Source organism: Oncorhynchus mykiss, chromosome 19, assembly GCF_057628025.1.
Source record: "Oncorhynchus mykiss isolate SJ-2025 chromosome 19, ASM5762802v1, whole genome shotgun sequence".
Classification (NCBI taxonomy): domain Eukaryota; kingdom Metazoa; phylum Chordata; class Actinopteri; order Salmoniformes; family Salmonidae; genus Oncorhynchus; species Oncorhynchus mykiss.
The window spans coordinates 14,113,312-14,127,500 of NC_143040.1; the positions used below are offsets into that span (position 1 = coordinate 14,113,312).

Genomic DNA, 14,189 nt, shown 5'->3' on the forward strand with positions numbered 1-14,189 from the left:
AAAGTATACCATTCTATTGACTCCCTTCCAGCCATTATTATGAGCAGCCCTCCCCTCACCAGCCTCCTCTGTTACTGAACAGTTGACTCCTGGGACCGGGGAAGTAACTTCCATGCATTTAAATACAGTTGTTCAAAGTGCATCTATCAGATTTATCAGGAGTGAGTGGACTTTTCCAGTTGATCTAGGTTACATCCCAAATGGCACCCTATTCCCTGTATAGTGCACTACATTTGACCAGAGTTTGAGTCCTGGTCAAAAGCAGTGCACTAAATAGGGAATAGTGTATTGAAGCAAGGCTTCAGAAGTCATCTCTCCATTCGAGCCTCTCAACCCCTTCCTCAATCCCTCTCTTTCCATCCCTCCCTCTATCCTTCCCTTTCTCAACCCCTTCCTCAATCCCTCTCTCTCCATCCCTCCCTCTATCCTTCCCTTTCTCAGCCCCTTCCTCAATCCCTCGCTCTCCATCTCTCCCTCTATCCTTCCCTTTCTCAACCCCTTCCTCAATCCCTCTCTCTCCATCCCTCCCTCTGTCCTTCCCTTTCTCAACCCCTTCCTCAATCCCTCTCTCTCCATCCCTCCCTCTATCCTTCCCTTTCTCAACCCCTTCCTCCCTCCATTGTCACATGATCTGCTTTCAAGGCTCTTCAGAGGGGAGAGCACACACACACACACACACGCACGCACGCACGCACGCACACACACACACACACACACACTACGAATACTACTACACCCCACCCCCTCGCCAGGTGTCCAGCGGGATAAGCCCCCCCCTTTCCCCCTTTGTCGTCTTGTTGTCGCCAATCTAGCTGATTTCTCTCTCTTTTCATTCCTTCTCTTCTTCCCCTCTTATCCCGGCTTATCCTTCAGCGCCTCATTAGCTGCTCACCTCCTCTCTCTCTCTCTCTCTCTCTCACTCTCTCTCTCTTCCCCTCTCTCTCTCTTCCTCTCTCTCTCTCTCTCTCTCTCTCTCTTCTCTCTCTCTCACTCTCTTCCTCTCTCTCTCTTCTTCTCTCTCTCTTCATCTCTCTCTCACTCTCTTCCTCTCTCTCTCTCTCTTCCTGTCTTTTCTCTCTCAGGAGTTTGTCTCTGTCAGAGGCTTGTTGTTGGGGCTTTTGCTAGGACTCCTCGAAGTGTGTGTGTGTGTGTTTATGTATCTGATTGTGTATCTGTATCTATTTACAGGAGACTGAACACCCTCAACAAGTGTGCCCTGATGAGACTGGAGATCTCCCCACAGAGAAAGAGAGTAAGTTCATCCCTCCTCTTCCTCTTCCACTCTTTCACACCCAAAAATCCCCTAATTCTTCAGAACTTTTCCAACCCCAGTTGAGTTTTTCCTACCTGTCCTCCAACTCCGACCTCCTTATAGCCTGGGGTGTGAAAGTCTCTCTCTCTCTTCTCTTCTAATGAAAAGGCACCTGTCTTTTTATCAAGCCCTTTATGAAGAGCCCAAAGCAAAAAAAGATAGCTTTTATGTCCAAATGAAGGGCTTGCTGTTCACGCGGCTGGCCCTTCTTCCTCAGCCCTGATCCTGAACACACGCACACACACGCACACACACACATACAGACATACACACACAAACATCACTTCCTCATATCATTGTCCATAAAAGGGAATAGTATGTCGCTGCTTTCTCATTTCTCTCCCCCTGGTTTCATTGGTTAAATTAAAAACAAGCCAGCTATTGGCCATGATCCCCAGAACCTACCGCAAACTAATCCAAACTATCCCAAACTATCCCAAACTATCCCAAACTAAACCAAATTACCCCAAACTACCCCAAACTAATCCAAACTATCCCAAACTATCCCAAACTAAACCAAATTACCCCAAACTACCCCAAACTAATCCAAACTAAACCAAACTACCCCAAACTACCCCAAACTAACCCAAACTACCCCAAACTAAGCCAAACTAACCCAAACTAATCCAAACTAATCTAAACTCATTCCAACTACCCAAAACTAAACCAAACTAATTCAAACTACCCCAAACTCAACCAAACTAACACAAACTAATCCAAACTAATCTAAACTCATTCCAACTACCCAAAACTAAACCAAACTAATTCAAACTACCCCAAACTCAACCAAACTAACCCAAACTATCCAAAACCACCACAAACTAACCCAAACTAACCAAAACCACCACAAACTAACCCAAACTAACCAAAACCACCACAAACTAATCCAAACTCAACCAAACTAACCAAAACCACCACAAACTAACCCAAACTAACCAAAACCACCACAAACTAACCAAAACCACCACAAACTAATCCAAACTAACCAAAACCACCACAAACTAACCCAAACTAACCAAAACCACCACAAACTAACCCAAACTAACCAAAACCACCACAAACTAACCCAAACTAACCAAAACCACCACAAACTAATCCAAACTAACCAAAACCACCACAAACTAACCCAAACTAACCAAAACCACCACAAACTAACCCAAACTAACCAAAACCACCACAAACTAACCAAAACCACCACAAACTAATCCAAACTAACCAAAACCACCACAAACTAATCCAAACTAACCAAAACCACCACAAACTAACCCAAACTAACCAAAACCACCACAAACTAATCCAAACTAACCAAAACCACCACAAACTAATCCAAACTAACCAAAACCACCACAAACTAATCCAAACTAACCAAAACCACCACAAACTAACCCAAACTAACCAAAACCACCACAAACTAAACCAAACTAACCAAAACCACCACAAACTAACCCAAACTAACCAAAACCACCACAAACTAATCCAAACTCAACCAAACTAACCAAAACCACCCCAAACTAATCCACCAGGACACTAAGAAGTTTTGTTGTTTGTCAAGATCTTCCTCCCATTAACCTCCATTCTGTAATTACCTAAAGTCTTAAACAAGCTAGTTCCTTGAGCCGTGTGTGTGTGTGTGTGTGTGTGTGTGTGTGTGTGTGTGTGTGTGTGTGTGTGTGTGTGTGTGTGTGTGTGAGTTGGTATCTCGCTGTGTCACCTTTCATCAAGGAGTCAACAGAGAAGGGCCAAAGGAGGTACTGGCTCTCTGTTCAGACTGACAGTTGTTAACCTCCCTAGTCAGCATAGAAACGCATAGACTTCCAGCCCTACTCTGTCTATAGAGGGCGGCAGGTATCCTAGTGGTTAAGTCTGAAAGGTTGCTGGGTCAAATCCCCAAGCTGACTAGGTGAAAAATCTGTCCATGTGCCCGTGAGCAAGACCCATAACCCTAATTGCTGCTGTACGTCTCTCTGGATAAGACCGTCTGCTAAAATGTAAGTGTTTACCTCTCCCTCTATTGAAATGTGTTTTCCTCACGTCTCTTCCCCGTAGTTGTTGAAATCAGAGACGCGGCGTTGTTTAGGACGTATCAAAACACCCAACAGGAGTGGCTGAATGCAGATGAAGATAAGACTGGCCATCTAGGTAGTTCTAGGTATTGACATGGGTGCTATTGAGCTCCAAAGTCAAACTCCCCCACGATGGTCTTCACGATGCCAGTCAGTATATCAGACAGACACAGGAGTGGCTGAATGCAGATGAAGATAAGACTGGCCATCTAGGTAGTTCTAGGTATTGACATGGGTGCTATTGAGCTCCAAAGTCAAACTCCCCCACGATGGTCTTCACGACGCCAGTCAGTATATCAGACAGACACAGGAGTGGCTGAATGCAGATGAAGATAAGACTGGCCATCTAGGTAGTTCTAGGTATTGACATGGTTGCTATTGAGCTCCAAAGTCAAACTCCCCCACGATGGTCTTCACGACGCCAGTCAGTATATCAGACAGAAAGAGTTTCTGGCCGCCGCGATCAAAGCTGAAGTAAGAAAGGCCAGTGTGTGTCGTGGTGAGTGGAGAGTGGGGTCATAAAATGAGGACCCGGGGTTTTATTTTATGGACTTTTGTCCCCATCGCTCTCAGCCACCGTGAAGGAGGCGCCTGTGAAGTCTGGAGACTCCCGCGCCCCTCCTCTGCCCCCCGGCTCCCTGGTCCCCTCGGCAGGCAGTTTCACTTTCCTGAATTAGGGGGACAGACTGGCCCTGTGGGGACGATAGGGTAGTTACACATCTGTGGGGGTGAGGGTGGGGGGGTTGCCCTAGCCTGGTCGGCTGGCGTGTGAACTTCTCGGATCGGGGTGGAATTTCCTGGACTCCCCTCGGGACGTATGTGTGTGTGTGTGTGTGTGTGTGTGTGTGTGTTTGTGTTTGTGTGTGTGTGTGTGTGTGTGTGTGTGTGTGTGTGTGTGTGTGTGTGTGTTTGTGTGTGTGTGTGTGTGTGTGTGTGTGTGTGAGAGAGAGAGAGAGAAAGATAGTGAGACTCTGTTGTCGTTTTCACGGTCAGGGATAAGTTCCAACACAATAACAACCATTAACCAGCTGTGTGTGAATCTTATCTCTGTGAAATGTTCCAGCGGTCTGGAGGGAGTTGAGGAATGTTCACAGATCTGCTGTCTGTGAATATCCCTGCTGCTCTCACACAAAGGCCGTGTCCCAAACGGCACCCGTTTCCATATATAGTGCACTACTTTTGACCAGAGTTTGATGGGCCCTGGTCTCAAGCAGTGCACTCTGAGGGAATGGAAGGTCATCTGGACAGAATACAGGGCGGCTCGTTTGACTTCATGGCCATTCACCTTTTACAAACAGATTTCATGTTAAAACCTTGTTCATGAAACAGAGAAAGAAAATCCTGAAAATGTGACGTCTTTTTGATTCAACTGTAATTTCTTTGTGCATTTTTCTTCTCTTCTTATAGTGATAATGTGTCACCAGCGGGTCGGCGTTTATTGTCAGGAATCTTAGAGGCAGAACTGAGAGATTTTCACTAGATGGGATATATTGCAAAAATTCATGTTTTCTTTATTTGCTCTTCGGATTAATTTAAGATTAGGGTTATCAGTGTGGTTAAGGTTAAGGTTAGGGTTAAGTTTAGGTTTGAGATTTTATTACTTTGTGGCCGTGCCAGCTATTGACCACTCTGCAGAGCTGCCTCCAGAACAAGATTAATGACGCTAACCTGCCCCCTCTGTCTTCTCTCTCTCTACTCCAGAGTGAGGATTCAGACGAGGAAGAGCCATGCGCCATCAGTGGCCTTTGGACCTTCCAGCGGGACAGCAAGCGCTGGTCTCGCCTGGAGGAGCTGGATGTCTTCTTCCTCCCGGGTGGAAACCAACCGCCCTTCCCCCAGGTCCAGAGACCCTCGGCCGGTCAGGGGCAGCTCCGCGAGGGCCTGAGCTCAGAGAGTGTGCTGACGGATCTCAGCGAGCAGCCCGAGGTGGCCTCGCTTCACAGCAGCGGGAGTGTGGGAGAGGGAGGGACAGTCGATGGTGCCACATCTAGCGATGCCACCCCAGCGGCGGGCGCCACCCGCGCCAACTCGATGGCCAGCATGTGCTCCTCCTCGGGCACGGGCGGATCGTGTGGCGCCACCGAGGACTCGCTGTCTGACGGCCATCCGCACTCACCATTGGAGACGACCCAAGGTCACTTCTCCTTCGACGACAAGCCCAGTGGAATTGTGGGAACAGGAGGGATAGAAGGAGGAGGGAGCGAGACTAGAGGAGGGAAGAGCACGCGCTCACGGGCCAAGAGTTTCCTCAAGCGCATGGAGAGCATCAGACTGAGGAGCGCCACTTCCAATAGCAAGAAGAAGAACGGAGGCGGGGGAAGACCTTCCAAACTGGAGATCAGCGGGCCGGTCATCAAAGAAGGACTAGACGACGACAAGCTACGGCGCCTCAATTGCGTTGACATCTCCACCCTCAACCCGACCCAAACCATGACCCTGAACCGTAACAGGAGTGTATCCTACTCCACGCAGACCAGCAGTGGCAGCATGGGGAGCTCCGGAAGCACGGGCAGTAGCCAATCAGAAGCAAGCAGCGGGAGCACCGTTAGCACCCCGAGCCCGGTGACACGAACCCGAAGCCACAGCACCGCGGTGGGAGCCAGTAAGAGAGGTGGGATGTACCTGGAAGGTTTTGACCCGTTAAGCGTGTTCCTACAGCCGCCTGGAGAACAACAACCCCCAGGTTCAACCCAGCCCAAAACCAGACAGAAACCACCTCAGCAACAGCCTAGTAACCGGATAGTGGCTGAGCAAAACCAAAGCAAGCGTGGTCGCCTCAACGGAGAGAGGGAGGAGGAAGAGGAGGAAGAAGGCGTGATTTTCTTCTACCTTCCCGAAGGACACAAACCGGGCACATTCCCCAAAGCGCTCGGCGACGGCAAACAACCACCGCAAAGTGGAAATGCCGATCCGCGCTATCTCGGTAGTCGATGCCAAACGCGTTGCGGTTCCACCGGCTCAGCGGACAGCCGCCTGAGTTTCTACGACAACGTGCCCAACGTGGCCTATCAAGGCGAGGAAGACGATGAAGACAATGAAGGGGAGGGGCCAAAGTTGGAGGATGTGCTGGAATGTGTCAACGGCCTGCAGCGATTCGTCAACGCCTGGACGGACAGGGTGGCAGCCGGAGAAGAGGATGACGAAGAGGAAGAAGAAGAGGGGGATTCGGATTCGGCATTGGATTCAGCGTCTCCTTGTCCGTCCTCACCTTTGCAGAACCGGCTGGAGGAGACGGACAACGGGAGCGACCAGGACAGCACGGGCAACCCTCTGGGAGAAGGAGAGAGGGAAGAAGGAGAGGGGGATGAAGGAGAAGGGGAAGAAGCCATGAGGGAGAGGAGGGACTCCGGAGTGGGAGCCTCTCTCACCAGATCTAACAGGTCAGTAATTAATTAATCACCTCTCTGTTAATCAATCTATAGATATCACCAATATTGTTATTGTCCCCATTTGAGAAAATGTCCTGTGTGTTAAGATGAAGGACTGGCGAGCTCAATTCAACATTCTTAAGTGTTTTGGATGAAGGGTTGAGAGAGAGAAAAGGTGAGAGAGAGGGTGAGAGAGAGGATGAGAAGGAGGGTGAGAGAGAGGGTGAGAAGGAGGGTGAGCGAGAGGGTGGTGGAATGGAGGTGCACAAACAGACAGAAAGAGGGAGAAAGAAGGAGGTACAGAAAGAGAAAGAGAGAGATGGGTAGAGGTACATACAGAAAGAGAAAGAGAGAGATGGGTAGAGGTACAGAAAGAGAAAGAGAGATATGGGTAGAGGTACAGAAAGAGAAAGAGAGATACAGTGCCTTGCGAAAGTATTCGGCCCCCTTGAACTTTGCGACCTTTTGCCACATTTCAGGCTTCAAACATAAAGATATAAAACAGTTTTTTTTGTGAAGAATCAACAACAAGTGGGACACAATCATGAAGTGGAACGACATTTATTGGATATTTCAAACTTTTTTAACAAATCAAAAACGGAAAAATTGGGCGTGCAAAATTATTCAGGCCCTTTACTTTCAGTGCAGCAAACTCTCTCCAGAAGTTCAGTGAGGATCTCTGAATGATTCAATGTTGACCTAAACCTGTGTGTAATCAAGTCTCCGTATAAATGCACCTGCACTGTGATAGTCTCAGAGGTCCGTTAAAAGTGCAGAGAGCATCATGAAGAACAAGGAACACACCAGGCAGGTCCGAGATACTGTTGTGAAGAAGTTTAAAGCCGGATTTGGATACAAAAAGATTTCCCAAGCTTTAAACATCCCAAGGAGCACTGTGCAAGCGATAATATTGAAATGGAAGGAGTATCAGACCACTGCAAATCTACCAAGACCTGGCCGTCCCTCTAAACTTTCAGCTCATACAAGGAGAAGACTGATCAGAGATGCAGCCAAGAGGCCCATGATCACTCTGGATGAACTGCAGAGATCTACAGCTGAGGTGGGAGACTCTGTCCATAGGACAACAATCAGTCGTATATTGCACAAATCTGGCCTTTATGGAAGAGTGGCAAGAAGAAAGCCATTTCTTAAAGATATCCATAAAAAGTGTCATTTAAAGTTTGCCACAAGCCACCTGGGAGACACACCAAACATGTGGAAGAAGGTGCTCTGGTCAGATGAAACCAAAATTGAACTTTTTGGTAACAATGCAAAACGTTATGTTTGGCGTAAAAGCAACACCCTGAACACACCATCCCCACTGTCAAACATGGTGGTGGCAGCATCATGGTTTGGGCCTGCTTTTCTTCAGCAGGGACAGGGAAGATGGTTAAAATTGATGGGAAGATGGATGGAGCCAAATACAGGACCATTCTGGAAGAAAACCTGATGGAGTCTGCAAAAGACCTGAGACTGGGACGGAGATTTGTCTTCCAACAAGACAATGATCCAAAACATAAAGCAAAATCTACAATGGAATGGTTCAAAAATAAACATATCCAGGTGTTAGAATGGCCAAGTCAAAGTCCAGACCTGAATCCAATCGAGAATCTGTGGAAAGAACTGAAAACTGCTGTTCACAAATGCTCTCCATCCAACCTCACTGAGCTCGAGCTGTTTTGCAAGGAGGAATGTGAAAAAAATTCAGTCTCTCGATGTGCAAAACTGATAGAGACATACCCCAAGCGACTTACAGCTGTAATCGCAGCAAAAGGTGGCGCTACAAAGTATTAACTTAAAGGGGCTGAATAATTTTGCACGCCCAATTTTTCAGTTTTTGATTTGTTAAAAAAAATTGAAATATCCAATAAATGTCGTTCCACTTCATAATTGTGTCCCACTTGTTGTTGATTCTTCACAAAAAAAATACAGTTTTATATCTTTATGTTTGAAGCCTGAAATGTGGCAAAAGGTTGCAAAGTTCAAGGGGGCCGAATACTTTCGCAAGGCACTGTATAGGTAGAGGTACAGAAAGAGAAAGAGAGAGATGGGTAGAGGTACAGAAAAAGAGAGATGGGTAGAGGTACAGAAAAAGAGAGATGGGTAGAGGTACAGAAAGAGATATATGGGTAGAGGTACAGAAAGAGAAAGAGAGATATGGGTAGAGGTACAGAAAGAGATATGGGTAGAGGTACAGAAAGAGAAAGAGAGATGGGTAGAGGTACAGAAAGAGAAAGTGATATGGGTAGAGGTACAGAAAGAGAAAGAGAGATGGGTAGAGGTACAAAGAGAGAAAGAGAGATATGGGTAGAGGTACAGAAAGAGAAAGAGAGATGGGTAGAGGTACAGAAAGAGAGAGATGGGTAGAGGTACAAAGAGAGAAAGAGAGATACGGGTAGAGGTACAGAAAGAGAAAGAGATATGGGTAGAGGTACAGAAAGAGAAAGAGAGATGGGTAGAGGTACAGAAAGAGATATGGGTAGAGGTACAGAAAGAGAAAGAGAGATGGGTAGAGGTACAGAAAGAGAAAGTGATATGGGTAGAGGTACAGAAAGAGAAAGAGAGATGGGTAGAGGTACAAAGAGAGAAAGAGAGATATGGGTAGAGGTACAGAAAGAGAAAGAGAGATGGGTAGAGGTACAGAAAGAGAGAGATGGGTAGAGGTACAGAAAGAGAAAGAGAGATGGGTAGAGGTACATAAAGAGAGATATGGGTAGAGGTACATAAAGAGAGATATGGGTAGAGGTACAGAAAGAGAGACATGGGCAGAGGTACATAAAGAGAGATATGGGTAGAGGTACAGAAAGAGAGATATGGGTAGAGGTACAGAAAGAGAAAGAGAGAGATGGGTAAAGGTACAGAAAGAGAAAGAGATATGGGTAGATGTACATACAGAGAGATATGGGTAGAGGTACAGAAAGAGAGAGATGGGTAAAGGTACAGAAAGTGAAAGAGATATGGGTAGAGGTACATACAGAGAAAGAGAGATATGGGTAGAGGTACATACAGAGAGATATGGGTAGAGGTACAGAAAGAGAGATATGGGTAGATGTACAGAAAGAGAGAGATGGGTAGAGGTACATACAGAGAGATATGGGTAGAGGTACAGAAAGAGAGATATGGGTAGAGGTACATAAAGAGAGATATGGGTAGAGGTACATAAAGAGAGATATGGGTAGAGGTACAGAAAGAGAGAGAGAGAGATGGGTAGAGGTACAGAAAGAGAAAGAGAGAGATGGGTAGAGGTACAGAAAGAGAAAGAGAGAGATGGGTAGAGGTACAGAAAGAGAAAGAGAGAGATGGGTAGAGGTACATAAAGAGAGATATGGGTAGAGGTACATACAGAGAGATATGGGTAGAGGTACAGAAAGAGAGATATGGGTAGATGTACAGAAAGAGAGAGATGGGTAGAGGTACATACAGAGAGATATGGGTAGAGGTACAGAAAGAGTGATATGGTAGAGGTACATAAAGAGAGATATGGGTAGAGATACATAAAGAGAGATATGGGTAGAGGTACAGAAAGAGAGAGAGAGAGATGGGTAGAGGTACAGAAAGAGAAAGAGAGAGATGGGTAGAGGTACAGAAAGAGAAAGAGAGAGATGGGTAGAGGTACAGAAAGAGAGAGAGAGAGATGGGTAAAGGTACAGAAAGAGAAAGAGATATGGGTAGAGGTACAGAAAGAGAAAGAGAGAGATGGGTAGAGGTACAGAAAGAGAGATATGGGTAGAGGTACAGAAAGAGAAAGAGAGAGATGGGTAAAGGTACAGAAAGAGAGAGAGAGAGATGGGTAGAGGTACAGAAAGAGAAAGAGAGAGATGGGTAGAGGTACAGAGAGAGAAAGAGAGATGGCTAGAGGTACATAAAGAGAAAGAGAGAGATGGGTAGAGGTACAGAGAGAGAAAGAGAGATGGGTAGAGGTACAGAGAGAGAAAGAGAGAGATGGGTAGAGGTACAGAGAGAGAAAGAGATATGGGTAGAGGTACAGAAAGAGAAAGAGAGATATGGGTAGAGGTACAGAAAGAGAAAGAGAGAGATGGGTAGAGGTACATACAGAGACAGAAATAAAGTCAGATGGAGGGAGGAACACACAGACAGAGTGGACAAGTTGAGACGACTCTCCCAGCCCTGCCCCTTACGTAACCGGCTGTCACGGCGATGAGGTGCAGTGAATACCTCGGATCTCGGGAATGCCGATCCGTCTCCGCGACGATGCAGCATTCCCTCAGGAATCCACAGGCAGAATTCCAGAAGGTTTCCGGCGCTCCCATAGCCGCTGACAGCCAGGCGAGACCAGTGCTTCCCAACTCCAGTCCCTGAGTTCCCCCATAAGCACCTGGTTTTGTTGTAGCCTCGGATAAACCTGGTTCAACTCATTGTGGGCCTGATGATTAGTTGACGAGATGAATCAGGTGTGTTTGTCCAGGGCCACAATAAAAATGTGTACTTCTACTGGAGGAACGGAGTTGGGATCCTCTGGGCTCGATCAATCCCTGTTATCCCAGTGAGCATCTCTTAACACAGGGGTCATAGGACTCGTCTGGATGGATGTCCTGCTAGTTACCTTGTCAGAGGAGAGGGCTTTATGACCTCTGGTCAAGTTCTGAAAATGATGAAGACGTATCTTCTCCTATATGTCTCTGTGTGTGAATACTTGTGTGTTTTGTTTATTTTTGACTTGTATATTTTACACACATATTTGATATATATTTATATGAAATTCTTTGCAAACATTTGTGCTTTTGTATTTTGACGTTTGATTGTGCTTCTGATAGCCTGATAGTATTTTTCTGTTTGCTGTGCAATATATTAGGTTAACACATATATTTGTCTCTACCCAAGGCCTCAGAAACTGCGCTGGCCCAGTTTCCAGGCCTCCCACCGGCCCAGTCACTCCTGGGCCCAGCGGCAGATGGGCTGCCAGTCAGTACTGCAGATGAACCTGCTCCAGAAGCTCTGCCTGCTCCAGCTTACAGCCCTCCTGGAGAAACACACCCCCACCAACAAACACGGCTTCAGCTGGTGAGTCGGCGGCGGCCATTTTGATTAGTTAAGGTTCATAAGACTTGGAGTTTGTGGCAAACACATTGGAATTTTTTCTCACACGAGGTCTCACACGAAAACAGCTGAAAATGCAGGCCCCAAAAATGATATTGTGTGTATGTATAAAAACCCTTGTTAGCCTATAGCCTATAGCCTAGCATGCTGCTCCGATAGCGCTAGTTGAAGCCTAGGCCTACAAACAAATAGACAACCACAACAATCATAGGCTCTATTTTTCCTCTAGTTGGAATTCCTCCCACTCTTCTCCCAGAGATAGCAGAACGTAAGGGGGGTTTCAACATTCTTTTCCCAGGCTAGCTAATTGCTGGTGCACTGGTATACGTTGTCATCTTTTGACGGGGGCAATCACAGAGTTCACACGCACAGGCTGTTAAAATGAAGACCTGGAGGCCGAGTCTGTAGGCCCAGTCCTCGACAATTACCGAAATGACCGAACACCCCCCCCTCTCCATCATGCAATTATAGATTATGGCCACTGGTTCGAGATTGTCCAATGTCACTCAGTATCCCCTTTGGTGTCTCCTCCTTCTGGGGATGTCTGTGAGGACTGTTGAGACTGCAGACCAGGGGATGTATTCCTCTATCATTCTCTTACATGGAATTCTCTTTTCTCTCTGTCAATCTCCCTTTTCTATTTCTCTATCCCTCACCGTAACTCTGTCTGTCTTCTGTCTGTCTGTCTGTCTGTCTCGTCTGTCTGTCTGTCTGTCTGTCTGTCTGTCTGTCTGTATCTCTCTCTCTCTCTCTCTCTCTCTCTTCTCTCTCTCTCTCTCTCTATCTAATTTACTCTCTCTCTCTCTCTCCACCTCTCCCACCCTCCATCTTCTATCTAACCTAGCTCCATGATCTGGACAAAGCATATAGCTCGAGCCTCACCTCAAATCTCTGTATAGTGCTGTGCTTGTCTTCACCCCACCCAGCTTCAATGAGTCAGAGAAGTTCCACGCCTTCTCCAGGGTGGCAGGGGCAGAGAAAGGGTTATGACAGGCTTACGACAGGGTTATGGCAGGCTTATGTCAGGTCTTTTAATCACTGAGACCATTTGATTTTTGAGCTGGAGGCTTGGCTGCACATACCCAGAATTCCCCTTCTGGGATCGTAGCATGTTCCCTTCTCATTTACCAAGCTGTGGTCATTCTTCTGAGAAGCGAGCAGCACACACACACTTAAAAGCACACGATACATACACACCCATAAAAATGTGCTCTTGTAAAAACCATTATACCATCCCGGAGAACAGTAGAACACCTGACATTCAGACACACACACACACACACACACACACACACACACAACACACACACACACACACACACACAGTGACATGGTCAGTGTTAGGGGCTGAGGCACAAACACACACACACACACACACACAGTGACATGGTCAGTGCTAGGGCTTGAGGCACACACACACACACACACACACATACACACACACACACTGTGACATGGTCAGTGTTAGGGGCTTGAGGCACAAACACACACACACACACACACACACACACACACTGTGACATGGTCAGTGTTAGGGGCTGAGGCACAAACACACACACACACACACACACACACACACACACACACACACACAGTGACATGGTCAGTGTTAGGGGCTTGAGGCACAAACACACACACACACACACACACACACACTGTGACATGGCCAGTGTTAGGGGCTTGAGGCACAAACACACACACACACACACACACACACACTGTGACATGGTCAGTGTTAGGGGCTTGAGGCACAAACACACACACACACACACACACACAGTGACATGGTCAGTGTTAGGGGCTTGAGGCACAAACACACACACACACACACACACACACACACACACACACACACACACACACACACACACAGTGACATGGTCAGTGTTAGGGGCTTGAGGCACAAACACACACACACACACACACACACACACACAGTGACATGGTCAGTGTTAGGGGCTTGAGGCACAAACACACACACACACACACACAGTGACATGGTCAGTGTTAGGGGCTTGAGGCACAACACACACACACACACACACACACACACAGTGACATGGTCAGTGTTAGGGCTTTGAGCACAAACACACACACACACACACACACACACACAGTGACATGGTCAGTGTTAGGGGCTTGAGGCACAAACACAAAGTGCCGGATGCGGATGTTTACACCATTACGAACCCCCCCCCCCCCCCCCCCCCCCCCCCCCCCCCCCCTTACCCCCCCCACCACCCCCCCCCCCCCCCCACCCCCCCCCCCCCCCCCCCCCCCCCCCCCCCTCTCCTCCCTTCTCCTCCTCCCTCCCGGTTTCTATTGTCTTTGTGTTTATCCTCCCTGTCATAAACTGGGAGAAAGCTAGGCTTCTGCAGAACCCACACA

At 47.3% G+C, this 14,189-nt stretch overlaps 1 protein-coding gene across 1 annotated transcript in view; it reads left to right on the forward strand.

Moving 5' to 3' along the window:
- The window catches only part of LOC110510959 (rho GTPase-activating protein 7), a 158,506-nt gene that overhangs the window by 129,331 nt on the left and 14,986 nt on the right, over positions 1–14,189 (forward strand). The window contains 3 exon segments of the mRNA XM_090210168.1: positions 1,189–1,252; positions 5,077–6,755; positions 11,586–11,765. Coding sequence (XP_090066294.1) covers positions 1,189–1,252; positions 5,077–6,755; positions 11,586–11,765 — 1,923 coding nt within the window.